Below are 25892 nucleotides of genomic sequence, written 5' to 3'. Positions count from 1 at the left end.
AGTTTGAGCCCTAGCACGATGAATTTTTCTAGCTCGAATTAGCCTAGATTGGGCTATTTTTTGATCAGAAGCAAGATCAGTAATTAGCCTAAAAATAAAGAATTTTAAGAAAATCCCTGCTTTATTTAAAAATTTCACAAAGAATTTCTGAACAGAAAGATAGATTAGATATAAAGTATTCATTTTCAGGGTATGGGTTTTTTCTCGGTATGGGTAACACTCTGGCATCAAAGCTTTTTGGCTCATTTCCAAAAAAAAACTCATTTTTTTTTATTTTCATAATTTTATCAGAATTTAGCGTAATTGGAGTGCTCTCTCTCTCTCTCTCTCTCTCTCTCTCTCTCTCTCTCTCTCTGTCTGTCTGTATTGTAAAGTAGTATAAATTCGGCCAAACAAGATAGTTCACAATATTTATTTTGTTCACCGCGAATGTTTTCTTTATATTCCAAAGCCCTGAATAATCCAAACGCCCTTTGCCCTTTGATTGGTCGCATGTGTTTTTGGTACAAAAAATATAAACTAACAAAAGTGCTCGTATATCATGGCAAAACACAAAAATTGAGACAATTCTTTTCTTTAAGTAGTTTCAATAGTTTCAAAAATATATTCTTTCAGTCAAAACTTTTTGGGCTGCCCAGTTCGAAGATTGGGTATAAAAGTTCGAGCCATGTAGGGAATTGATCTGACCAATTGTCTTGCCTCATTTCAATGTTTGATCTACTTAGCAATCTCCCTAAACCCTATGGTATGTACTAATGTATCTTCATCCCTATAAATAAAAACAGAAAGTTAGCAGAGAACTTGTATTGAGAATTCGAATTTTGCTGCATTCTGATTGGTCGAAATTTTTTTCTAACTTTATCTACTTAACCATGCCCCTATCTTGAAGTGGGCGAGATTTTTAAGTAGATCCCAATGTTTTTCAACCCAATGAAGAGGCCGACTAATTGAGCTCAACCAAAGGAAGTCTCCGATTGTTTTTAACAAGTTTTGGGGCTCTGAAAATTGCCAGTTTGGCCATGTTCTTGGCTTATTTAAAGACGCTGTGAAATGACTTTTTAATACTGATGCTGAAAGCTTAACACAATTTTTTGATGCGTGGTAAATTATCCCAGGCTACAAAGTTTTTCCAAATTGAATTGAGACGGCAAGCTAATCGGTCGTATTAATTTTGTATAAATCAAATTTTCACTCTTGATTTTGACCAAAATTGAAGGTTTTTCATTTTTTATCTACCAAAAACTATTCGAAGCCGTTACAGGATTAGTCGAAACATTCAGGGCTACGCTAGTTTACGAGCAGTTTTGTTATAATTATATTTTTCTTTAGGCACCAACCTTGATGGCTATATTAATTATTGCTCAGTAGGATTATTTTCAAAAAACTATTTTTGTGAAAATTACAAATTAATCTTGATCACATTTATTTAGTCTTTAAATAATGTAAAAACCAAAAACAATTTGTTGTATAAATTTTGTTTCATAATTTTTCTGTTTTGTCGCAAGTACTGTGTTTTTTCGGTTTGATTTGCTTGAACTTTCTTGTCAGTTTTGAACGGTGCAAACCGCTGTAAATTAACCACGACCGTCAAACCGCTAAAGTAAATGATTTAAACTGATACGTTTCTGAACTAGTTTAGAGTATGCTAGGTGATAATTTTTTCTATAAGGAGTATCTTTTTTTAGCAAGAAAAAAGCTTTGAATCTTCGCCTCGATGGTAAGTTAAGTAGGGCTTGAACAACAACAACAGCATGCAGGTATTTCAATTTTTGGGAAAAAATTTGCGCTACAGTCAGATATAGAAATTAAATAGATGAAATATGCAAAAGAATAGAACTTTTATTTTTAAACTTTATCCTGGATAACAAAATATAACGTCACACGTAATGTTTTTCTATTGAATACAAAAACTATGGGAAATTCTCCGTTTCGCTGCCCTTTTTTGTCTGTTACAATTGAGTCAAGATTTCGATTGTCTTTTTCCAAACTGTGTCGGCTATTTTGTCCCTCGGTTCGTTAATCAGCTCTTCTGCCAGCCCCCATCTTGCCAAATCATCTTAATCTTCATAGAATCCTCACTTCCATTAGTTTTCTAGTAGGGATATTTCAGAATTGGCAATTTCATTTCATTTTTTTTGTTCGAAAAATCGTTCAAAACACTTTTCAAAAGCTCTTTTCCACCCCCACTCCCCACATTTCGAAATTTAAATTTTTATGGCTAATTGTCGGTCGTATAAGTTATTATGGCTAAGCGCGATCTTATGCGCGATGTTATGAAGAAGGTAAGAAGAACAAATGAGTTCATAAAAATTGGTTTATTCACCATTTTTTCCACCGTAAAAACCGTTTCCAAAAAAATACCTAAAATGCGTGTTTTTGACCAATGAAGTTGCTCAAGGTCACCGAATTGCCAACAATTGGACTTCAATTATAAAAGTGCCACCAATTTGGCATTAACTATTAATTGCTAACTCTGGTATGTTTGCTCATATGTGTGCTTGTGATGGCTGAATTGCAGAAAGTGTACTCGCACAGTCGACAGTGAAAGTGGGCTGTGTTTCTAAACACAAAAACAAAATTCTAAAATTTCTATGCATTTAATGACGAGCCCTTATGAAAAACTTCTTCATATAGACTCCTGCGTTCTTGATAACCCACCAGCAAAATCAAATCCAATTGAAAAAAAATTGAAAAATGCGGACTAGGATAAACATCACATTTTTCCTGAGCATGGTCTAGTAAACGATTGTTCAAATGCAAAGTGACAATAGATAAAAAAGATGCTGCACCCTTTTAAAAAATTTTCTTTATATTTTTGCTTTTTTCCTCATTCTTAAAACCACTTTTCAAGGCTCCTTTCGAAATTTGTCCCTATCGTTAAATTATAAATTAATGTGGTTCCTGCGAATCGCAGAGGAGCTATCAGTAGACCTTAACAGTCCTGTCGAGGATAGTCGATTTGAATTATCTCCCGACATTCCAGACTGTGTTATTTTGCCGGGCGAAGCTCTTTTTTTGCGACTCAAGGCTGTTTTTTTTTTTGCGTGGTATCACTATTGCAGGCGAAATTGGTCAGGCTGTTGTAAGCCTGATGCTGGAAGTCAAGTGAGAGCTCGCCTTCACATAATATTATTGCCATGCCATGGGATCGAGTACACGATCTGACGATTTCAAAGTGAACGCCTTGTCACTATGCTAAGTGCCTCTAATAATCGTAAATTATAATAAAAAATGTTTTTTTTTTTACTTATTTCGCCCAAATTTCTCAATTTTGCGATTTTATAATATTCAAAGTATAAATGCTGAGAACAATATACTGATAGCACTGGTTGGTTTGGGTAATACAAATGCTATCACTTATTCTTAAGCCGACTTCTAATAAGGGCAAACTTCGGGCAGATACAAAGGTGTCATTCCCTGTTGTCTGTGTTTTTCTAATCTGGATAAAACTCTGGAGCAAATTTGAAGCATTTTTGAGTAGTTTACCACACATTCTTCTTTTTAGGCCGACTCGGCATATTTATAAGTCGACTTCAAATTATGAACAAAACATTTTGAGATGGTACTGAAATTTGAATGGATAATTCTAGCCAATCAGCTTGAAGCACAATAGTTTCAGTTCAAGATGTTGAAATATTGATTTTTGGGCGAAATAAGTAAAAAGACCCAGAAAATTGCCGGGAAATTGCTCATACGAGGAGTTTCACAACATTACAGTTTTTGAATTCTGTGCATTCACTTGTTCACGCTCATACGTTTAAGTTTCATCAATAGCAAAAAAAAATCTAAATAGCCTTCTGTAGACCCGATCAAAGGGGACTGGAAATCAAACAAGGCTGGACAAAATGCGTCAAAACCAGGGGCGGATCTAGGATTTTCACGAGGGGGGAGCTGGATTTTCAAAAAATTTTGTCGACTTTTTTTTAAGTCGACCAAAAAGATTTTCGGAGCTCTCCTAATTTTCTGGGCCGCAGGCAACTTTTTAAAAAAGAACAGGTCAAAAAAGACGTTTTTAGGTTTGGAAAATTTTGACCAAAAAATGGCGTTTTTTTTTGGCGCGCGCTCCCCCCTCAAAATTGGCATATGTTGGCGCCAATGGCGCCTTTACAAAACTTTTACGGTCAGTCAGCCTAAAATGGATATCTCAAAATAGTACTAATTTTGACGCCCGCCCCCATCTTCCCCCCCCCCCTCTAAATCCGCCCCTGGTCAACACCATCATTACCTGTTGTATCTGCAGCCGGGCATGCTGCAGTCCTCGTATCGGGTGAATTGTTGGAAGCCCTGAGCGACCTTTTGAGCCCTGTTGCGGTGTCGGGCGCTGTGTGCAATTATGTTCTGCTCGCTCTTAGTCACGTAGCAGCACCCTACCTCCCCACAATGGAAGTGTTTATTGCGGAACAACGCACACTCTATAGAGGGACACGTCTGTCTCTGAAAGGCAGCACATTTATGGAGAAAAGTGACAATAAGATATATGGATATCTGTATATATATACAGGGGCGGATCTAGGATTATCTCGAGGGGGCGGATCTAGGATTTTCTCGAGGTTGGCGGGTTTTCGAAATTTTGTCGACCTATTCTTCAGGTCGAACAAATTGATTTTCAGAGCTCTCACAAAGCGCTAAAAAGTCCCTGTTTTGGTCAAAATTTTAGCACCGCAGGCAAAATTTTGAAAAAAAACGGCCAAAAAGGCGTTTTTAGGCACTTTTTGGAATTTTGGGGGGGGCGGACTTTCCCCTCCTCAGGGATTCGATTTCCTGCCGACCCAAAGGGTCCCGACCTTTGTAGTATTTTGAGATATCCATATTTGGTGACGGACCCTAAAAAATTTCTAAAGGCACCTTCGGCGCCAAAATATAATAATTTTGAGGGGCAAGCGCGCGCGAAAAAAGCGTGACTTTTTGGTGAAAATTTTCCAAAAAACGCCTAAAAATGCCTTTTTTGGCCTTTTTTTCGCAAAATTTTGCCTGTGGCGCAGAAAATTTTACCAAAACAGGGTAATTTTTAATGCTTTGAGAGAGCTCAAGAAATCAATTTAGTCTACCTAAAAAAGAGGTTCGCCCCCCCCCCCCCCCCCTCGAGAGAAATCCTAGATCCCCCCTGATATAGATACTTATTATAACAATAAATCTCTCTCAATTATCGAAACTTTTTGTATTTAAAATACGTTTCACATGAAACTAGCCAAGTTTCAGAAAAATTTATCGATAGAAAACTTTTTTCCACTCGGAAAGTAAGTTCAATGGCATTTGTTAAGCTTTTGCCCTATTTGTCATTGGATAACGTAATTTGTCTTCGATTAAGGTGAGTAATGGGAAATGAACTAATAAAGAAATATAAAATCAAACCGCTAAATTTGAGCGTAAATAACCTTAAGACATCTTCCTGGAAAAAACGACAAAAACCCTGCCACATAAATTACCCGCATCCAATTTCAAGCGTTAATAATCGATTATATTACGATTTTAGTACCAGTCTCACTAAAATTGAGAAACAATCGATTTTAATCAATTAATAATCGATTATAATCACTCTTTTTAAAATCAAATTACAATCAATTATAACCAATGATAATCGATTATAATCGATTATTTATTCGTCTATTTTTCGAAACAATTATAATCGATTATAATTGATTATAATCCATTAATTTTATTCATATTTCTATTTCATTAGTTTTGCACACCAATCCATTATAATCGATTATAATTGATTATAATCCCTTTTGTTTGTCCATTTTTGTCTTCGAAGTTGCATCTAAATAGCTTATTTTTTATGCTTTTTGTGGACATTTCCAATTAATTCAAAAATAAAAGTTTTTTTCATTTCCTCCCCATTAGGGTTGTTTTGTGATGCATATTTTAAGCTTTTTTAAACACCAAAACATCAGCAAATTGATTCAGTCTCATGATTCATTCGGAAAATTTATTTTTCATATACCGCGAGAACCTTTCCACTCATGTGAAAGGATCTCTATGAAACTTTTGTTTCGTGGTAAAACTTTGTGTTCAGATGAACCAAAGTGTTCAAGAGATCTCTCTTTTAGAGATTTTCTTATTGACACAAAATTAATAACCCATAAGATATAATTCGAATAAAGGAAAATTTCGGCAAAATAAGATATTATAATCGATTATAATTGATTATAAGGGTTTTTAGTAAGAACTATAATCAACTATAATCGATTATAAGAGATTATAATCTCTTTGAAAATATCACGATTATAATCAATTATAAATCACTTAAGGACCTAATTTTGGTAATTATAATCGATTATAATTGTCAAAAAATCATCATAATAATCCGTTATAATCGATTATTTACGCCTAAACTTGGATGCGGGTAGTGTCTTATTTCCTTTCGTTCCTTAAAATACTAAAAAATTCAATTCAAATTATCCAGATGATCACCATACAAGATTGCTTCTTACCAAATAAAAGCTGTAATTTAAATCTGGCTGTGGTTCAATCTTGTTCATATCGCTAGATTTCAATTTGACATCACGAGTGGTTTTGTCAAATGAAGACTTGGTTGGGTCAATTGGATTTATTTTAATCAGATTCTGCTGCTTCGCTTCTTGCTCCTCCATTTTAAGCACAGACTGTTCGATGTTTGTCATGAAATCCGAAATGACGTCTTCATTCGAATCCTGTGAAAATCGGAAAAACACGGTAGCTTATAATTATTAACGACCACCCCTTAAAAATAAATGGAAACGATTTATGGCTTCTTTTCACTTCGGTTTTTGGGGAAACAAAACGCTTTTACGTGAAAAAGTAGAAAAAAGTGGTTGATTATGAAAGGAACTTTGGTGAATTTTTTTGGTGAAGAGATAAACGTCAGATGATAGATTTCGGTGATGATGTATTAAAGCGCATTCAATCGTGATTCGTATTATATAAAATAAATTTCCAAACAATTTCCGCAACGGAGTTCCATGGCTTTATATTATATGGCCTTGAAGTTCTGTAAATTTCAAGAACAGTTTATCATCGACATTTTTTTGATAAAATCAAAAAAATTTGAAAAAAACTGGATCAAAAGGAAAAATTTCTATTCGCTGGGAAATCTTAAAACCACTTTCTAATCTACATGTAGGAGTTCATCACTTTTTTGTGACCTTTCTACTTTTTCTATTCGATAGTAGTGTATGCCTTCATTTAATAAGGAAATGTTATGAAAAATTAGACAAAATTTCAAGTTAAGAATCGAAGTTCGTCGCAAGAGGAAAACCGACACTCAGCACAAATGTTTACCTTCAAAATAAAGAAAAAAAACTTTTTAAAAACGTCTTAAATAAGTGAATGCTGTTAATTTCAGCCATTAAAAATGACAAAAATGACCATTTATATAGTTTATTTTCAAATGAGTAGCGCTGTGTTTCACTTACATTCAGAGCTGGTTTCACTGAACGGCTAAAACAACAAAAATCATAAACAACCACTCAGGTTTCTGAATAGTGAAAACAAATAGTTTGATTTTTTTTTCAATTTTAGCCACATATGCTGTTAAAATAAACTAACCGTCTGCTTCTCCTTTCAGGATTGTGAGGCACTGTTTTGTCAAATAACTCCATGCATTCTTTTGTAGACAGCTTAGCCGTTTTGTATTCTAAATATAACATCAACCCTTAGAATTTAGCCTAAAAGTAAGCATTATTGAGACCACGCGTTGTTTAGTTCGTAATCTAATCTTAAAAATATCGTAATCTAAAAATATCGTAATGCGACAACTCGCCTGAAAAGACAACTCGCAATAAAAGACAACTCGCAATAAAATACAACTCGCAATATACTCACCGCCGCAGTTGCACCAACGTTTTGCGAGCTTCCCAACAGAGGGGGTAGGACTTTATACGAAATTTAGAGCCGGTTATCGCCGCGAAGCGACCTTAAGCCGAGAATATAAAGTTTCCCTACTTAGCTTCAAAAACTTAGTTGTCACTTTCCTTAAATTTTGCGATTTGTCTTTTCTTCCGAGTTGTCGCGGTACCTAAAAATATTGGGCCTTTTCGGTTATACCCCCCAGCCCCCACTTAATGATGAAAAATGAAAATAAAAACTTTTAAAACAAAAATGGATCAATATTATTACGACAACAGAAGGTTGATATCCAGAGGCTTGAATCAACTCGGAAAACTGCCAAAATTAGAAACACACGGCAATTCAGAAAGCATTTGTGAAAATTATATGAAGAAAACGGCAAAAAAGACAGGGACAATGACCTGTTTGAGGCTAAATTAAATGAAGTTGCTTCGTTTTGGCCTGCACCATATTGATAGCCAGCATTTCTTAGTAATATTGATCCGATTTTGCAAAAAAAAATTGCAAAAAAAACCAAAATACCCAAATTAGTTGCCTTCAGATTATTCGACTTCTCAAAAGATAGTAATTTGACTTTTGAAAGTGTTCAAAATGAATGAACTCTCAAACTTTTGGCTGCAACCTTCTTCAAATCTCTACCCTAAACCTAACAGGTAATTGCCAACGTATCCTTACCTCATAGTCAGGAGCCAAATATTCTGATATTTGAGCAGTCGATCAAAGATCAAATCATGGGCGGTGGGGGGTGTATTGTGCATTTTTAAAAAATATTCACAACTATATATTTGAGAGCTTTTGGAACAATAAAAAGGATGTATTACACGGTAATGATCAGTGCCGGAGGCAAATTTTTGGATAAACGTTTAAAAATATGACGCTTCTGAGAGGTTTTTACAATCGTTCACAAAAATTCTCATTTTTGGCATTAATTAAAGCAAAGAAAAATTTAGAAAAATTTAAGAAAACAGAAAAATTCAAGATGGTCTATTAACCAGTCGACGAAAAGTGGAAGTAAAAAATAATACCCAAGAGATGCCTCTTTTGGTGGTAAGGGGCTGAAATCCCCGAGAAGAAGAGGGGGCTGGGAAGGCCTACCTCTAATCCAATCCTCGTCTAGATAGTGAAAAAATACGAAAGATAATCATCTGAAACCCTGCAATACTTTGGGTCGTTTTCGACAATTAACAATTTTTTAAAACTAAAACTTCATTTCACCATTACATACTTTTTAGTGTTTCAAATTCCGTACATCAAAGAAAAGCTATACAAAGCAAACAGGTGCGGATCTAGGATTTTCTCGACGCGGGGGGGGGGGGGCGGTTTTTCAAAAAAAATTTAGAACAAGCCCCAAAAAATCACGTTTTGAAAAAATCCAGGCCCCAAAAAAATTTTGAAAAAATCAGGCCCCAAAAAATCACAGGCCCCAAAATTAGTATGTATTGGCGCCAAAATTAGTATGTATTGGCGCCGAAAATTAGTATGTATTGGCGCCAAAATTAGTATGTATTGGCGCCGAAAACGACAGAAAATTTTTTAGGGTTAACGCTTTCTGACCAAAAAAATCATTTTTGTAGCAGCTAATCGAATAGTAATTAAGTTGCTCACCAGTAACCTTGACTCCTTTCGAGATCAGTTTTCTCAACTTCTCGTGGTGGACCTTATGGCTCTCTGCTTTGGAAGTGCACACGGCTGTGAAGTCACATCCTAAAATAGATATGACTCATCATCTTTGAGACCCTATTACAAGTCCAAGAAGTAAGTGTTTTTTTAAAGTATACTGAATTCCTAACAATTTGTTTTGATCCAATCACCCTCCTCTAACAAATTGATGAAATATTTTTCTCCAATCAGGGAGCAAAACCAACAGACAATAGAAAAAGTAACAATGAACTAAAAGAAAGAAAATGAACTTTAAGTTTTTTTGAAACGGTACCGCGACATTTCGCAGCAAATACAGCTTGCAAAACCATACAAATTGTAAGAATTGTTGCAACCAAGTCAAATTTTTTTCTTTGTCTGATTTTCCCATTAAACCTTTTTGACGAAATTTTATTTCTGTCTGAAACATCAGTAACCTGAGCTCAAAATCGAAAAATTGTTTCGCCAGTAATTCTTTTTCACGAAGTTACCGGTAAAAGTTCTCAAAAAAGCCTATTGGAAGTGGCGGATTATTTCACTCAAAAATCATTCTAATTTGTGTTGAAGTATTCTAATTGCTCCAAATTCGAAGAAACTTACGCAGCATTTGAGTGCATTGAACCTCTTTCAATCGAGATCCAAATGTTTTCCAATACTGAGATAAACCGGTTTGAAGTTTTCGAATTTTGTTTCAATTTCGAACAAATAAAAAAAGCAAGCAGGCTTACAATAGCTTATTTATGCTTAATTTAAGCCATGAAAACTAAGTTATTCGCAAGTAAAGTTGATTTTTGGAGTTTTTTATGATTATTAATATGAATATTTTTGCGATTACTATGGTTATTACAAATTTGATCATGATCATTTTTTATGATTTATACCCCAATAATTTTTATCATTTGCCTTCTTTGAATTACAAAAAAAATAAACCGCAAGAAATCAAATTAGAAAAAAAATAATAAATTTTTTCTTAAGAAAAAACTATGAAATCATCACGACCTAAATAAGTGAAAATCACTTCGTTCTCTTAAACCAAAAATATGCTTTAAAATGACAAAAAACCATGATGTAGGATGGGGTTTTTCTTCCTGATTTCGACTGCCCCAACAAAAAACTTGAGGGGGTCAAGTTGAACTCATAAAACCGACAATTAAGCCGTTGTTTGGACTACTGTTTGACTTGCTGTCTGTGGCGAGAAAAATTAACACTTTTTACGAATATTTTAATGTTTATGAAATTAAACATAGCTAACATACAGTTGAAAAAGAGTCAATGATCGCAAATAAATAGAGAACAAGTACCGACTTGTTTTTTGAAAAATCTTTCGAATTTCAAAGAAAAAACTAAATGCCCTTAAAAATCTTTGAATTTCTACAACAGTGTATAAATGGAATTTTTTAATTAAAAAAAATAACCCAATTTGAGAAAACAGGATCATTAAGTAATTTTTTTTTTCGCTGGCAAATCTGAAAAATGAATTCCCCTTCGATACTAGAAGTCGATCACAATTTTCGTGACTTTTTCACTTTTGCTGCTTGATGGTGTAATTGGTTTTCCTTTTAACAAAAGATGTGAGCCGGCTATGCTTGTTTTTTAATTGAGCTTTGTTAAGAAAAAGATTTTGAAAAGCGAGCTCCAAAAGTCTAACTGGAAGACAAGGATATTGCATGGAAGACAAGGATATTCGAAGAAATTGATTTTTAAAGTTGTCTTATATAAAATGAGAGCATGAAACAAAACTTCAAACTGTGTTTCAAAAAGAAAACACAGCCAACAGACTGTTGGAAAAGTGTCAAAATACTCAAATAAAACCGAAAAAAAAAAGATTTTTACAAGCATTTAACTTTCGAACTTCGAGAAAGGTTTGTCCCAGTTAAAGCTCTTTAAAATTTTGAAACCGTTTATAATTGGCCTTTTTTGGGGCATTCGAGCTGAACTTGAAAAAAATTGGATTAACAGTTATTTTTTTTATTCCACTGGAACTTCTATAACTTAAAAATCACTATCAAAACTAGAAGTCAGTCACGTTTTTTAGCGTCATTTGCATGTTTGTTTTTAAAGGGCACAAGAAAACGAGTTTGAACTCAACTTAAAAAGAAAAATCAAACCGCGAAAAATCAAACTTGAGCGTGAAAAAATTTTAAGACATTTTCCCGAAAACAAAACAAAAAACATCAGCTTGCCTTATATAGATGTTGTGATTTACATCAATGTTTTGCAATTACTGCAAAACATATTAGTTTAATTAACTGGTCACTCTGATATGACCTTCATTGGCCATTCTCTCCGGCGGAGAGAATGATCTCTCATTGTTTTAATGTTTTAACTTACCGACTAATTCATCTTAATTCCATATTCTTTTTAATAGTTTTAATTTAGAATTAGCTACAACAAAGTAACATTTTATCATGGCGCAGTCAACTAACGAATCTAACGTGAGAGGAACACCTCCTTTTTGGCAAAACCATACGGTAGACCCCCCATTCCATGGGAAGACTGGAGTGATCTGTTTCAATGAGCTATAATTGCTAAGGAAAACATAGACATAGAAAACCTACTCAATCCGTTGGAGAGACAACACCCACTACCTCCAAATTTGGAAAACTCGACGGACGGTGAAACAGATGCTCAAAGACGCTCGAGAATGGAGAGAAATACTCAAGAACAAAGACGTTACGACGAAGAAGAAACAGCTTCGATAAAAACTGAAACCAAGAAATTTAACAGAATGCGAATAGAAGAAGCGGACAAAAAACTACGTTCAGTCTTATATCTAGCACTGGGAAACGAAGGAAAAAGGATCTTCGGACAAAAATTCACCAAGGTGAAAGTTGTACAAATTTCTTTTAAAGAATTCTGGGAGTTCCTAGCGATCGCTTTCGTAAGAAAGACAAATGTCACATTTGAACGACATAAACTGTTAAATAGAAAACAACGCGACAGAGAATCCCTCGAACAATTTTGGGGTGCTTTAGCTGAAATGGCAAACAAGTGCGACATAACCGCAGGAGAAGAAGAGTGGATAAGAGATATTTTCATAAATAATATGAAAAACTACGACATCCAAAGGAAATTGTTAACAGAAACCCTCCCTCCACGCGAAGCACTAAATGTAGCACTCATAGACGAAAAAGGAATTCTAAATCACTTGAAGTTAACTAACAATTTTAAATCCAACGGATCATCCGTACACACACCAAACAACCATTTTAACGTCAAAAGAGAACCAACCCTTAACATCGAAAGAAGTAACAACTGTATGAAGTGTGGCGGATCATTCTCAAAAGGACACTTAGCAGTTTGCCCAGCAAAGGACACGACTTGTACTACTTGTAAATTCAAAGGGCATTTCACCAGACTTTGTAGATCTCGTCGTAAAAATGTAAACATTGTAAATACTCAAATTGTAGATAATACAGATTTTAATCCGTCGGATATTCCGGATGTATATACTGACCACACGGATAGAGAATGTTGTGGCGTCATAAACGCATGGTCGGAATCTGGACAAAGCGAAAACGACGATTACTCTGTACTAAATGTAACTACAATTTTTGATAACGATGGAAAAGAATTGAAGAAATTACTGAACATTGGACTCGGAAAAGAAAACCAAGTAATTTTAAACATTCAAGTGGATTCAGCTAGCCCGGTGAGTTTCCTCAAGAAAAACGTACTACACGAATTAAAGTTACGCGACCCTTACTTGAAAATTTATCCTGTGGATAAGACAACTAGAGACCTCTACTGTGGATTCACAGATAATGCCATAAACATCACTGGAAAGGTGAAGCTCCCGATATTTTCAAATGGTGGGTCAGACAACGACTGTCAATTCCTCCTAACCGAAGGACACGAGAGAAATATCTTAGGAAACGATAACCTTCCAAAAGTGGGGATAGAAGTCCCTCAGAAACACTTCCCACATTTCCAGACTAACAAACAGTGTAAGTCAATAAATTCCATCTCTCAAACAAACCAAGATAGGGAAATTCTAAATATATCAAAATCATTCAAAAATTTATTCCTTCGGATCGGAAAAATTAAAAATCAGATGAAAATCACCTTCGGAAATCTAACGGTAACATAAACCGAGACTGTTTCTATAAGGAACTAAATAAAAGAATTATAAATTCATCCACTTCGACAGTAGAGTTATCCGACGGAAAAATAATACAAAATCCGACATTGCGATTCCGATTTCTACCTCAAATAAAATCAGACCTTTTAAAGGAAACATTTCCTTCCCGTATTTTCCTAATGCTAATGTTGAAGTAGGTCAGAAGCAGGAAGGCCCAACACGGAAACCAAGATCAAAAAAGCCAACCAAAAAAATGACCAGACAGTTGGATCCGACCCCATCCGACAACTTAACTAGGACACGCATATCAGGGTCATCACACAAATCTACAAGAAGACAAACACGCCACTCAAAGAAGTCTTCAACTCCTCCAGGTTACCTTGCTTCGGATGAATCTATGCTAATTCCTTCGGATATTTCGGATACTAGCGAATGGGAATGGATAGCGGGCGGTTTCCCTTGTAGAGACGTAGCCAGAGAACGCTTTATTTTAGACTCAAATACACCTCACCTCTCAATCGAAAATAATTCTAATTCCGCTGTAACAAATCCTGAAATAAAATCTGAGATTTTAGAAAACGACATTGACCCTAACAGAGAGCAACCTATGGACCAATCTTACGAGTGTCCAATAAACATAATACCCGCTTGCCGAACACCTAGTACTGCGGAACAGAGAACCGTGAACCAGGGAGGGGACAAAGACACCATCGAACAACAGGACCTGCAAGACGAGTGCAATCCAACGGATAACAACTCAGTTACAGATTTCCCGGTGTACGAGATAAGCGACCCAACTGACGAGTGCACTGTACCTCCCAATCTTACTATCATATCCGGTAAAATTCCTCCTACCATCCGCCGTTCTAGTAGAAATGTCGGCCCAAATTTTATGGCAAACGTTATTTTATTGATGCCGTAGAGAACGTTCAAGAAGCCTCCGGTTCGGCGGCCGATCCTATCGTGATTGAAATTGAGGAATCACACGAGACCAACAACAAGACGACTCCGGCGGAGTTAATTGTCCTAGACTCAAGTCCAACATCTTCAGACCAAATGTCAACCTCATCAACTGACGAATCGCTGAGGATGGAATTAGAAAATTTTGGAGATCATTCTGATCTAGACAGCGAACTTTTTAATAACGAACTTGAAAATTTTCTAAATGATTATAAAACTTCGTAAACATTTTGCTTTACCCTAATTCTGTTATATTGGCATTTCAACGAGCACATATTACCCTATAAACCGGTGCTAATCTTCAGGTATCAAAATGTTCTTCAGTAAACTTGAGTACTCTATCAAAAAAAAATCCTTCGCATAAACCATCAGTAAAGGAAAACATCATCTGGTGCTCTTATAATTTCTCTAAGCCGACTTCCTTATAGTTTGTGTATCGCAAATCAATGATCCACCCATAAAACTTGGCGACAACCTCTTAGCATTCTAACTTCTTAACCCAGCCCTTATCCGTCGGAATCCGGATAATCATTTCTCACAGTTATAGTTGTTGAATTTAATCCCATAGAGGCGCTTCAGTTAGTGTCAGTTCCTTATTTACGGCGCTTAATTTTTTTTCTTTTCCTTGTCCTTAAAGGGGGAGAAAGGAGTCAGACTTAGTTAGTCATTGTGCTTTATTTTATTCGTAATTTAAAATTTTTTCCTGCTTAGGGGAATGTTGTGATTTACATCAATGTTTTGCAATTACTGCAAAACATATTAGTTTAATTAACTGGTCACTCTGATATGACCTTCATTGGCCATTCTCTCCGGCGGAGAGAATGATCTCTCATTGTTTTAATGTTTTAACTTACCGACTAATTCATCTTAATTCCATATTCTTTTTAATAGTTTTAATTTAGAATTAGCTACAACAAAGTAACATTTTATCAATAGAGCTCTTCACCACTTTCACTGACAATTGAAAATATATAACCTGCTTAAGGCTTTTAAACTTATTTTATTATCTTTTTAAAATTTAAACCATAATACATACCGAGGGGCGACTCTAAGATGGGTCAATTTTTGGGGAGGGTTGGTACGGGCAATTTGTATAAAAAGAGTAATTTCGAAGTGGACAAACCCTTGATGAGACAATGGAAGTGATTGAGATTTTGAGAGTAGTTGCAGTTCATGAACCCACACGAGTTGTGTTTGGAGAACTTCTTGCATCCGAGGTCCTGGAACTGGTCGTTCTTCGAGTGCAATAACTTGTGAGGTTTCAGCAGTGTTTTGTCTTTGAAAGCGAAAGTACAGCCTTCGCGCAAGCAATGGAAATGTGTAGTTTTTCCCCTTAAAAATAGGGAAATTTGAATATTCTTACCACGTCAAAATTGGTATCAATCTAGATTCTATAGACACTGTAAACTAGACGTCGTCCCTGGAATTTGTAAATGTTTGAACAATTTTCATAATTTTCACTAAGGAATTCAAACAATTACAATAGTTGAGTTTCAATTACAGCTATCACGGAACAGCCGAATTTCCATGTTCAAAATGACAGTTAAAATATGATATTTCCCACCAAGTAGTTTTCCTGAATTTTTGTAGAAAAAAAATTTATCCCATTAGTTTAAGTCATTGTATATCAGTCTTCATCCTCTGAATAATGAAATTAGGCAGATCGTTATTCTGAGTAAATTATCGAGTTTTTTTCCTTATTCTGTGTTATTTGAATTGTGGTAAGAAAAATAAGGTTCGAGTATCCAAATTGCCCTGATTTTTACCTGAAGAACTGACAAAGAGGGTCGCGACAATTCTCGCTTCTGGAAAAGCGCACGAAGCCATCAGTTTGCGTCTGTTCCGACCGAAGGTGGTGCTTCTGATGAGCCTCCGCGTCTCCCAACCCCAAACACACCCGCTCACAGTTGGGCTGAAGCGATTAAACCCGCTCATGAACACTTTTTACGGACCACATAAACATGGTTACCAAATTTAGAAATTTAAGCTCATAAATGCGTAAGTTTCAGAAAAATATAATTGGGTTGAAAAGGATTATGCGTGAGATCTTTCGAGAATTTGTGTGAGATACGTTAGGGGCGAATTGGGTGAGGTGCTAAAGGGGTCACCTTGCTTTTCAACCAATCTATATGTTTCTGAAATTACCACAAAAAAATCAATATGACTTATATAAAAGCCTTTACTACGGTCATTTTCACCCATTATTTTTGCAACACGCTGCTTCAATCCCAGCTATGGACTACTATGGGTCGAAAATTTAGTCTGTGTATACAAAAATTCCATGAAAAACGACCAAATAGTTGTCGAGATATTTCAGTTGGGATCCTTTTTGGGAACCCCTGGGTAAAACACATGACTCGTATTTGAGACTTCTATTCAACCCCCTTTAGTATGTTATAGTGAAGCTCATTAAGCTTACCCGTATACAATGATAGTGGGTCTTGCAGTGGGAGTGGGGACAACCCCTCTGCACAGACGCGCATGACTCATAACTGGAGAAGCGGATGAACCCCCTCTCCCTCCACGATTGCTTCTTCTGATGGAAGTTCATATGACGCTGTAGCTGCTCCTTTGGGAAAATTTTCTAAAACCAAAAATTTTTTAAACGCATTTAGCTCCAACCGCGAAATAAAATAGCAAGCCGACAGATGAAAAAAGTGATGCTGTAACACGACTGCTCTTAACATGCAGATGCCTTGAATGCACCGATTGCCCTTCAGTATGTCTCAAGAAAGTTTATATTCCAATTAAAAACAAAAAAACTTGCAAAATGGCGCTCGCTTAAGTGATATTTTTGTGAAAGAACTCTTAATTTATAATTTTTTGTGTAATGACGTATCATTTGGAAACGGTTTATAATTTTTACTTAGAAAAGAAAAAAATTTAAGTCAAAAAAAAATTAAGTCAAAAATGCAATTTATGGCTTAACTAGATTGCATGGCCTCAATTCATTTTTATATAATATCTGAGCCAGCTTCATTCAAACTTTACGCGGACAATTTTCAAACCTCAACAAGACTGCTCGTATCAGGGCGAAGCCCTGAATATTCCGACTGCTTTTTAAGGTTTATGGAGCAGTAGTTACAAAAAAAAAAAAATGTTATGAAATAAAATGGAAATTTTTTTTAAAATTTGAATTTTTTTTATGAAACTATCCCCCACACGCCATGTAAAGTACAAAAGAAAAAATTTCGCTACTTGTAATAAGTCAACAATGGCAAATAATCTTCATTCAACCATTTTGGAACGATTTCCAAGACGGATTAAATCTCCGCTTATGCGTTAACAGCTCGAAATAAATCGCGCGTTAATTGTTCCAAATTGGCCAAAACGGCAACCTTTAAACCCTCATAACTTTTTTAAAAAAATAATCACAGGTGAAATATCTGTTCAAATTTAAGCTCAAGACAATAATACCTTTTGAATGGTATAAAAAATTCCGTCAAAAATGGCTAGTTAAAAAGTCGAAATTTGTCTGAAAAAAAAATTACCCCGAGCGCAAATATTCCGAAAGTCGGAACAAAAAAGATTGAATTAGTGTAACGAAAAAACATATCACTTTGAAGAGCTTCGATTTTGGAGAAAATACTAAGTTTCACTCTGCTTTGATAAACCTGCTTGTGAGAATTTTCCTGAATCCAGTTTCAAGTTTTTTTGATAATCGATTATATTATGATTTTAATACCAGTTTTACAAAAGTTGAAAACAAAATCAATTTTAATCAATTAAAAGTCGATTATTATCTCTCATTTCAAATCAAATTGTAATTTTCTATAGTTTATAAATCCTTTAAACACCTAATTTGGTAATTTTATTTGTTTTTAAATGTCTAAAAATCAACATATAATCCGTTATAATCAATTTGTTACGTTTAAACTTCTAAACAAAAGATTACGTTTCAACCCGGAGGGAAACCTGATAACTCAAATCCGTTTTTGAAAGCAAAAAATTGTTCACGCCAACGAGATATGTAAAATGCCTTCCTTTTAGCAAAACCTTTTAGATAAGTAAACTGTTTTTTTTTGGCTTCAACTTCTGCTTTGTGTCTTACCCAGAAAAGCAAAAAACACTTAATAACGTTGAACTCCTTTTTCTCTTGCAAAAATCTTGACCCACTGATGTCAGCTTACCAATTTTTTGCATGTTTTTTCGTAGCAGTGATAATGCTCCGTCTGAAGCTTAGGGCATCTGCGGCAGTACCTGACTGAATTGTCACTAAAACAGAAGAAAAACATTGGTTAACAGGTTAACATTTTGGTCAAAACAAAACTTTCGAAGAAGAAAACCTTTGAATGTTTTTTTTTAATTTTCCCCCACGCGTAAACCGAGTTAAAAATCATATTTTTTGCGCCTTGTAATGCATAATTGGCATCAATTAGGTTGCCCTAAATCAATTGGGATTGGTTTCTGAGCCGCACTAATACGTTGCCTATTCTATTATTTGTGGAAAATTCTACATTATAAACCTACCTTGAAGAAGAAAAACAGCACCAAGCGCATACTTTCTCGTTTTTTGGAAGTCATTGCCTGCAGAAAATGGAAACATTATAATAAACACACATAAAAAACAAATAAACCTCACCTTGCGAGCTTCAGAAAAAAAACATATGACGGGAACCTTAAAAGACCACAAAACCTAAAATAAGTGATAAATCACCTTGACGATTAACCCTGATCCATCTTTAAGGTAGCTTGCATACTAACATTTAATTCTGACAAAACGAAGTATTTCCTTTACTTCGTTTTGTCAGAATTAATTGCTAGTATACAAGCAACTTTGAAGAGGGATCAGGGCTAATCTTTAAAGTGATTTATCCTTTATTTTAGGTCTTGTGGTCTTGTAAATTTCCCGTCATATATTGTTTTTTTTTCTGAAATTCGCAAGGTAAAAGATTTAGTCGTTTTTTTTTCTCTGTGTTTATTATAATGTTTCCTTTTTTCTGTTGGCAATGACTTCCAAAAAACGAGAAAGTATGCGCTTGGTGCATTTTTTTAAGTATAGAAAATAATGAATTAGAGAAAATAAAGCTATTTGAAAATTCCTTTTCATTTGGTTAGAAGTTCAAAATGAGAACTCAAACTAGTATAGAATTTTCAGAAACTGCTAATTCAAAATTCGGTTACGTAGCAGTATTTAGACAACCACGTAATAATTCTCGTCAGTAAGCAGACAAATACTACATTAACCAATCAGAACCAAAACGAGGAAAAAATTGTTAAGTACTAATTATATATTTTGTAAGTTTGCTTTCCCATCTCGATTCTGATTGGTTTTTATAATATTTGTCTGCTTACTGACAAGTATGAATGCGCGGTTTTCTAAACACATACCGCACTCCCGAAATTAAAACTCATTTAAATTCGAAATAAATTCCAGCACCTGATATAGGCAGCATCAAAATCTAAAAGTTATGTAACCTTTCTATATCAAGATCGATTGACTTTCAAAGCTATCAGATTACTTTGTAACTTTTTGGAAAGCATACAAAGAACACTAGATAAAACAAAAAAAAATTTAAAGTACAAAAAATGGTTTCTCAAGTTATGAGACGTTGAGCTGATATTTTAAAACTAATAGTCGAAAGTCAATTTTAAAAAAATAGCAATTGAAAACAATTCTAACTCTGACACGTTTGAGCGCTCAATTTTTCGTTTTATAATGATTTTCCAACCCTCACGTTTTTCTCTCTCACCACGAAGAAGTAAGTTGTGCAATTTTTGAACGTTAGAAGCACAGAGACTTGTTTCATTCAAATTGAAAAAGTAGATTTTTGTTCCGATCATTTGAAAATGGAGAGGAACTTTGTCTTCGGGTGTGTTTTAGGTTTTTAAAATTTTTTTTTTGGTTTTCTTCACAAAATCAGCTGCTACAAATAATCATCGGAGAGAGTTGAATGGTATATCATATCAACTCCCTTTTAGTTTTGAATTAATCGACCTTCCAAAATTTTGAAATTATTTTCCAAGTGACGAGAAAAACCGGTTTGAAGTTTTTGATTTTTCATCTCATTTCAAGCGAGCAACAGGTTTATTTTAATGGCTTAGAAGCTTACAATAGCTAAAGTTACGCCATAAAACTTTAATTTTATCCATGGAAAATTAGGTTTTTTTTAGTATTTAAGCGCTTTTTTGCAATTAAAAAATTCGAACATTTAAAAAAGTGCAAAAATAATTAGAGAAAATTTTTGAATTTTTGTTTTGTTTTTATAGTCAATTTTCTATAAAAATTATTTTGCACTTTTGGTATTTTACTATGACTGTCGAACATTTCTAAGCTTTAAAGGATTCGTACGGATCCTTTTATCACCACAAGACGCCGAAGAAACGAAACTAATTTGAAAAAAATTTTTGTTGTATTTATTTAAGACTACGATCGGAACCTTCTGTGCTACTTGCACAATAACCGGCTATCCTTATTTTTAAAAAAGACTGAAACAATTTTGATTTTTCAGTTGAGCGGTTTAAACAAATTGAATCAAAAGGTGATTTGGGTCTTTTCTGTTATACGGCCCGAAATTCATCTTTCATTATTTTGAAAATTGGATTATAATGCTTAATTTTGATTGGATGAGAACAATAAACGCGAGGAAAATCTGAAGCATTTTCAAATACATTAGCTCATTCAGCGGTTTTGTAAATTTGAGCCTTTTAACAGCAAAAAATCTGATAATTCTTTTTTACTCTGGTAATAAAAGAACTCAAAAATAGTCGCAAATAGTTAAATTTGAGCGTGAAAGAAATTGTATAAATTTCATTTACTATTTCTTCATTTCCAAGTAAACAGCTTACCCAAAACTGTTTGTTTAAATTGAAACTGTAAAACCCTTAATCTTGAAATAATGTATCTCAATTTTTTTTTTTGCAATACTTTGATACTTAAACATAATTCCTAATCAAACTTTTAAGGTAAGTTCAGAATTTTTTTGTCTGTAGTTATTTTTTAAATATCATATACATACCAGCATGTTTTCTTTGGAAATATCAGCAAAATTTGGGATGAGTATCGCGCAACATTTAGCGTTCTTATAACACTTGTAAGTGGCGGAGTAAAGCGTTTCCAAATGAATTGAGGCAAATTATTTGATCTTATAATTAAAATACGAGACGACTGAAACATTTTTTTGTACTTTTTATAGCGTGTGGGGGGTTTAACTGAAAAACGAAAATGAAAAAAAAAGTTTTACTTCTCCTACCTCCCGAAGTAATTAAGTCCTCTACCGCGTATAGAAATACATAATAATTCATGCTGTCAAAATAATTACATATGATTAAAAAACTTTAAATTCTTACTAGATGTTCAGTTTTTATCCTTTTCCTTGAACTAAAAAACAATCCGCGAGTAGCACCAAGTTTTTGTTATAACTGTATGCATCAAAAAAAACTTTAAAAATATGGGTGCTCGTTTAGAAGTATGGTTCGGAAAAACTAGCTGTGGTCCCATCTGAAAGTCAGACAGAAAAAGTAGGGTCTTTTCGGTTATATGGCCCAACCGTTATCAAACTGTTATATGAGCTTGTTCTTATGGAAAACGCGAGGAAAAAAATTTTGCACGGATACTCATTTCAATCAATCAGATTCAAGCATCATGATCAAACTTTCAAAATTGCAAAAAGAATAACTTTTCGGTCGAATAACAGGAAAAAAAACAAGAAATTGTTGCAGGTACAGGATCTTGTTAACTATTTCCCCCTTATTATAGGGGGGGTGGGATAAATAACAAGGTACAAAACTCGTATCTGCTTAGCTGTTCAATTCTTTCTCTACAGGGGGGGGGGATATTCGTTACAACAAGGTACCATAGGGGGAAATAGTTAACAAGATCCCAGGTAAATTCTATAAGTTTTGCGAGTGAGTTTTGGTTGCCAGCGATTTTTTTTTAGATCAAGTTAAAATCCTTAACATGGATTTTTTTCCTTAACATCCTTCCCCCTAAACGGTTTAACTTGATCAAGTTAACAACTTCTTAACATCCTTCCCCCTAAACGTTTTTTTTTGGGTGGGGGGGGGGGGAGGGGGGGGGTGTTAACTTGGTTCATTTTTTTGATAATTTCAATTTCTATAAAAATTAAGTGCTAAATATGACGGAGAAATATTTACAAGGAAGTTATCTTTTTTGTTATCTTTTACTTGAAGTACTGACTGAGTCACAATTCTAAACGAGATTTTGAAAGGCGGGACGTTCAAACATCAAAAACGGCGGGACGTTACTTCTAAACTAATACCAAAAAATGTACTGAGAGCATTCAAATTTCTGCATTATATAGAAACGGTTATAAACTAGCCGTTTTTGCGACCATTGAAACTTAGAAATAATGTGGTACCACAAACCTGGTACTAAGCTCGCACAGATACGTATCAAGTCTTGCACAAATACGTGCCAGAGATAACAATTAAAACTGTGTTTATCGCAAAAACCTGTCAGAAACAAATTTGAGTCATGAAGTGACTATGAACTAGAAAGACGCCTTTTTCTCCAAATGTCTTCCAAAAATTTTCGATTCCGAGAACTCACCGAAAAAAAAAGTAGAAAAAAAACTCGAAAATGTTCTCCGTTTGAAAAAATTGGGCAACATTTTTCATTGAAATATTCTAAATTCAACGGACGTTCCGATGGAAAGTGAATGAATATACGGCAAGAATGTATAAAAACCAAACACAAGCGCAGAATATATATACTAACACTTTTTCGGTATTGGAAACTTGAAAACCACTTTTGCACTGAGCATTTGTCTGCTTCTCTGTTTCGCTAGAGCGCTTTGGAACTTTGACTGTTTCCACCTGGTCCTTTGATGTCGAAGCTAAAGGGGTGTTAGGCGCTGCTTCTTGTAGAACCGTCACAATTTTGGTCGGTTTTGCCTTTCGTTTGTTTCGTTTCACTAACTCGACTCTAGAAGTAATCGCTACCTGGCTGGGTAAGTTTTTGTTGTCTTCTAATCCAATTTCACTAACTAAATTTGAAGAAATGCAAACAAACTGCTCCTCATTGTCATTATCTCGTAAAATTTGCAAGTATTTTTCTATATCATCGAAATAGCTAAGATCGGGAGTAATGCGAGACAAATTTGAAGGATCTTCGTCGTAAAAACCTCCATTCATTTTGATTTTGAGCAAAATAAAGCAAAATTTTCGTAATTTTGAAATTCCAGCTTAGACGTGAAAAGTCAAATTTAATTTGTGCGCGTTTTTGCAAAACTGAAATGAGTTTTTGTTGTTCACACTTCAAATCGTTTGCTCAAAAGAAATTGAAAACAATTGAGTTTTAAACTAAAACGTGATTTTTTCCGAATAAAACGTTTTTTTTTCAACTCAAACAAAGATGCCAAATGAAATCATTTAAGTTCTCTCGGTATAACCAAAAAAGTAATAAGATAACCAATTGCAACAAAAATCAAATCAATAGTAAAATGTGAAATAACTTCTAAACGATAAAATGTGCAAAAAATGCAATTTTTGTTCACAATACGCGCAAAAATAACGCAGCAATGTTTTTCTCTCGATGTGCATACGCTCGTTACTTTTATAAATGAAAAAATGTGCGTATAAAATACCAGAAATGTGAAAAAAGCTTGTTTTCAACAAAAAAGAGAAAACAAGTAGAAACTGCGCGTTTTTACAAAATATGAGAAATATAAAAGCAAATCTATTTAACACGCTCAAAAGAAAATAAAAAGTGCACTTTTAGATTTTCATGCTTTTTTGCAGCAAAAAAGCAAAAGATGTTGCAATTTTTTTGCAAAATTATTAAATCCACCGGGGTTGGAAAATTTTCATTAGAAAAAAACGGTAGATTTTTTCGCATTTTCACGTGATGGAGGGCGATTTAGTTGCCAATTTATGTGGAAGCTAAATAGACAAAAACAATTTTCCGTAATATACTAAAAGCACCGTATATAAATGCATAAGGTTTTGAAAAATATCTTTTTTTTCACAAATATATATACTGTTACATTTTGCCGCCAACTAACGCAAAACAGGCATACGTTATATTCAGGTCGCAATCTCTTTTCCATAAAAAATACCAACTTTCCATTTTCACCAGAAACTCGATTATCCATAAAAAAATTCAGCCTTTTATGGAACTGGCCTCGATTTGAAACAGTCAGATCTAGGATTTTCTCGAGGGCGAGGGGCGGATTTTCAAAAACTTTTTGAAAGTTTTGTCGACCTTCTTTTTTAGGTCGACCAAATTGAATTTCCGAGCACTTCAAGAACACTATAAAGACCCTATTTAGACCAAAAGTTGTGCGGTTGAAAAAACGACCAAAAAACGTTTTTTTTTTTGGTTCGCGCTCCCCTTCAAAATTAGTATATATTGGCGCCTAAGGCTCGATCAGACGAAAATAAACGCCAAAAAATTTAACATAGGGGGCCTTTTGGGCATTCAGGGGGTCGAATACCTGAAGAAAACAAACGTCTACCCCCACCCTTTAGGCGTAGCAGACATATAATAGCAAAAATCTGCCACCGTAGCATAAAGTGCTGTTTAAGCGAGGCGGGTTTCCTCCGCTTATTTTGTATTAGCTGACCTGAAAGATATTTTTGATTCATTCACGGAGTTTCGTTGTCAACAAGCTACGACTAATTTTTAAAATGGAGTGATTAAAGTCAAACTGATATTTTGCGAGCATGATTTTGGATCGTATTAACACAATGTGGTTAAATTTTTTGCTGGGAAACCAGCCGCCGTCTTTTCAAAGACATAGGACAAAAAGAAGGGAATAATTCTTGTTTGTTCTCAGCCGATCAATTATCTCAACATTTTCGTCACATGTTTGTTTGTTGTCTTTTTCTTTGAAACAAATTAAAATAGAAGGTTGACTCAATTCACTGTATCAATCAAAAAATGAAAAATAGTGTTTTGAAAAAATATTTTACCGCTCAATTTTTATTCGTTAGAGCTGTTCTAGTAGTTGTAACATCCCCCCAAAGAGCAAAATGAGTTTGAATCTATAGACCCAAAAATTTTTTCCTCGGGATACTGCTTTTTCCTGGTATTCTATACTATAATTTTAAACAATAAATTCGTTTACGAATCAGGTGCATTAAATAAAATAATTATTATAATTTCAAAATCATCTCCGAAAAAGGAAAAAAGTTACAGGGCTATTAGGCGTTGGTTGTTTGATGATTATTTTGAGTATTTCTGGTCTGATGAGTGAACTAGATGATTCTAAGAAATTTCGGCTCAACCGTACAAGCCCCTACCCTAATCGATTTTGGAGGGATAAAATACAGGTTTTTCAAAAATCAATTTTCAGGGCAAACTAAATTGATGTAAGTAACCAAAAAAATTAATTCAAAATGAACCATGAATTAAAATTTGGATAACTAACAGTATATGATACGCATTCCTTTGTTTGAAACGAATAATCTACGTGAAATCAAC

The 25892-nt window shown here is 34.5% G+C and overlaps 1 protein-coding gene across 1 annotated transcript; it reads right to left on the bottom strand.

Annotated features, from left to right (window-relative positions):
• Positions 1-1819: 1819 nt before the first annotated feature.
• Positions 1820-24012, bottom strand: LOC134857147 (zinc finger protein castor homolog 1-like). Its single transcript, XM_063873523.1, has 12 exons — positions 23187-24012; positions 18637-18721; positions 16926-17090; positions 16273-16418; positions 15630-15838; positions 9433-9531; positions 7528-7615; positions 7395-7419; positions 6435-6653; positions 4226-4434; positions 2473-2560; positions 1820-2092 (listed from the first exon to the last, which is right to left on the bottom strand). The coding sequence occupies exons 1-12, from the start codon at positions 23600-23602 to the stop codon at positions 2021-2023; spliced, it is 1821 nt and encodes a 606-aa protein (XP_063729593.1). The 5' UTR covers positions 23603-24012; the 3' UTR covers positions 1820-2020.
• Between the last annotated feature and the right edge of the window lie 1880 nt (positions 24013-25892).

The sequence above is a fragment of the Symsagittifera roscoffensis genome, chromosome 1 (genome assembly GCF_963678635.1).
Source record: "Symsagittifera roscoffensis chromosome 1, txSymRosc1.1, whole genome shotgun sequence".
In the NCBI taxonomy this organism is placed as follows: Eukaryota; Metazoa; Xenacoelomorpha; order Acoela; family Convolutidae; genus Symsagittifera; species Symsagittifera roscoffensis.
The sequence above is the reverse complement of the archived record's forward strand: the minus strand, read 5'-3'. Positions and strand labels throughout refer to the sequence as shown.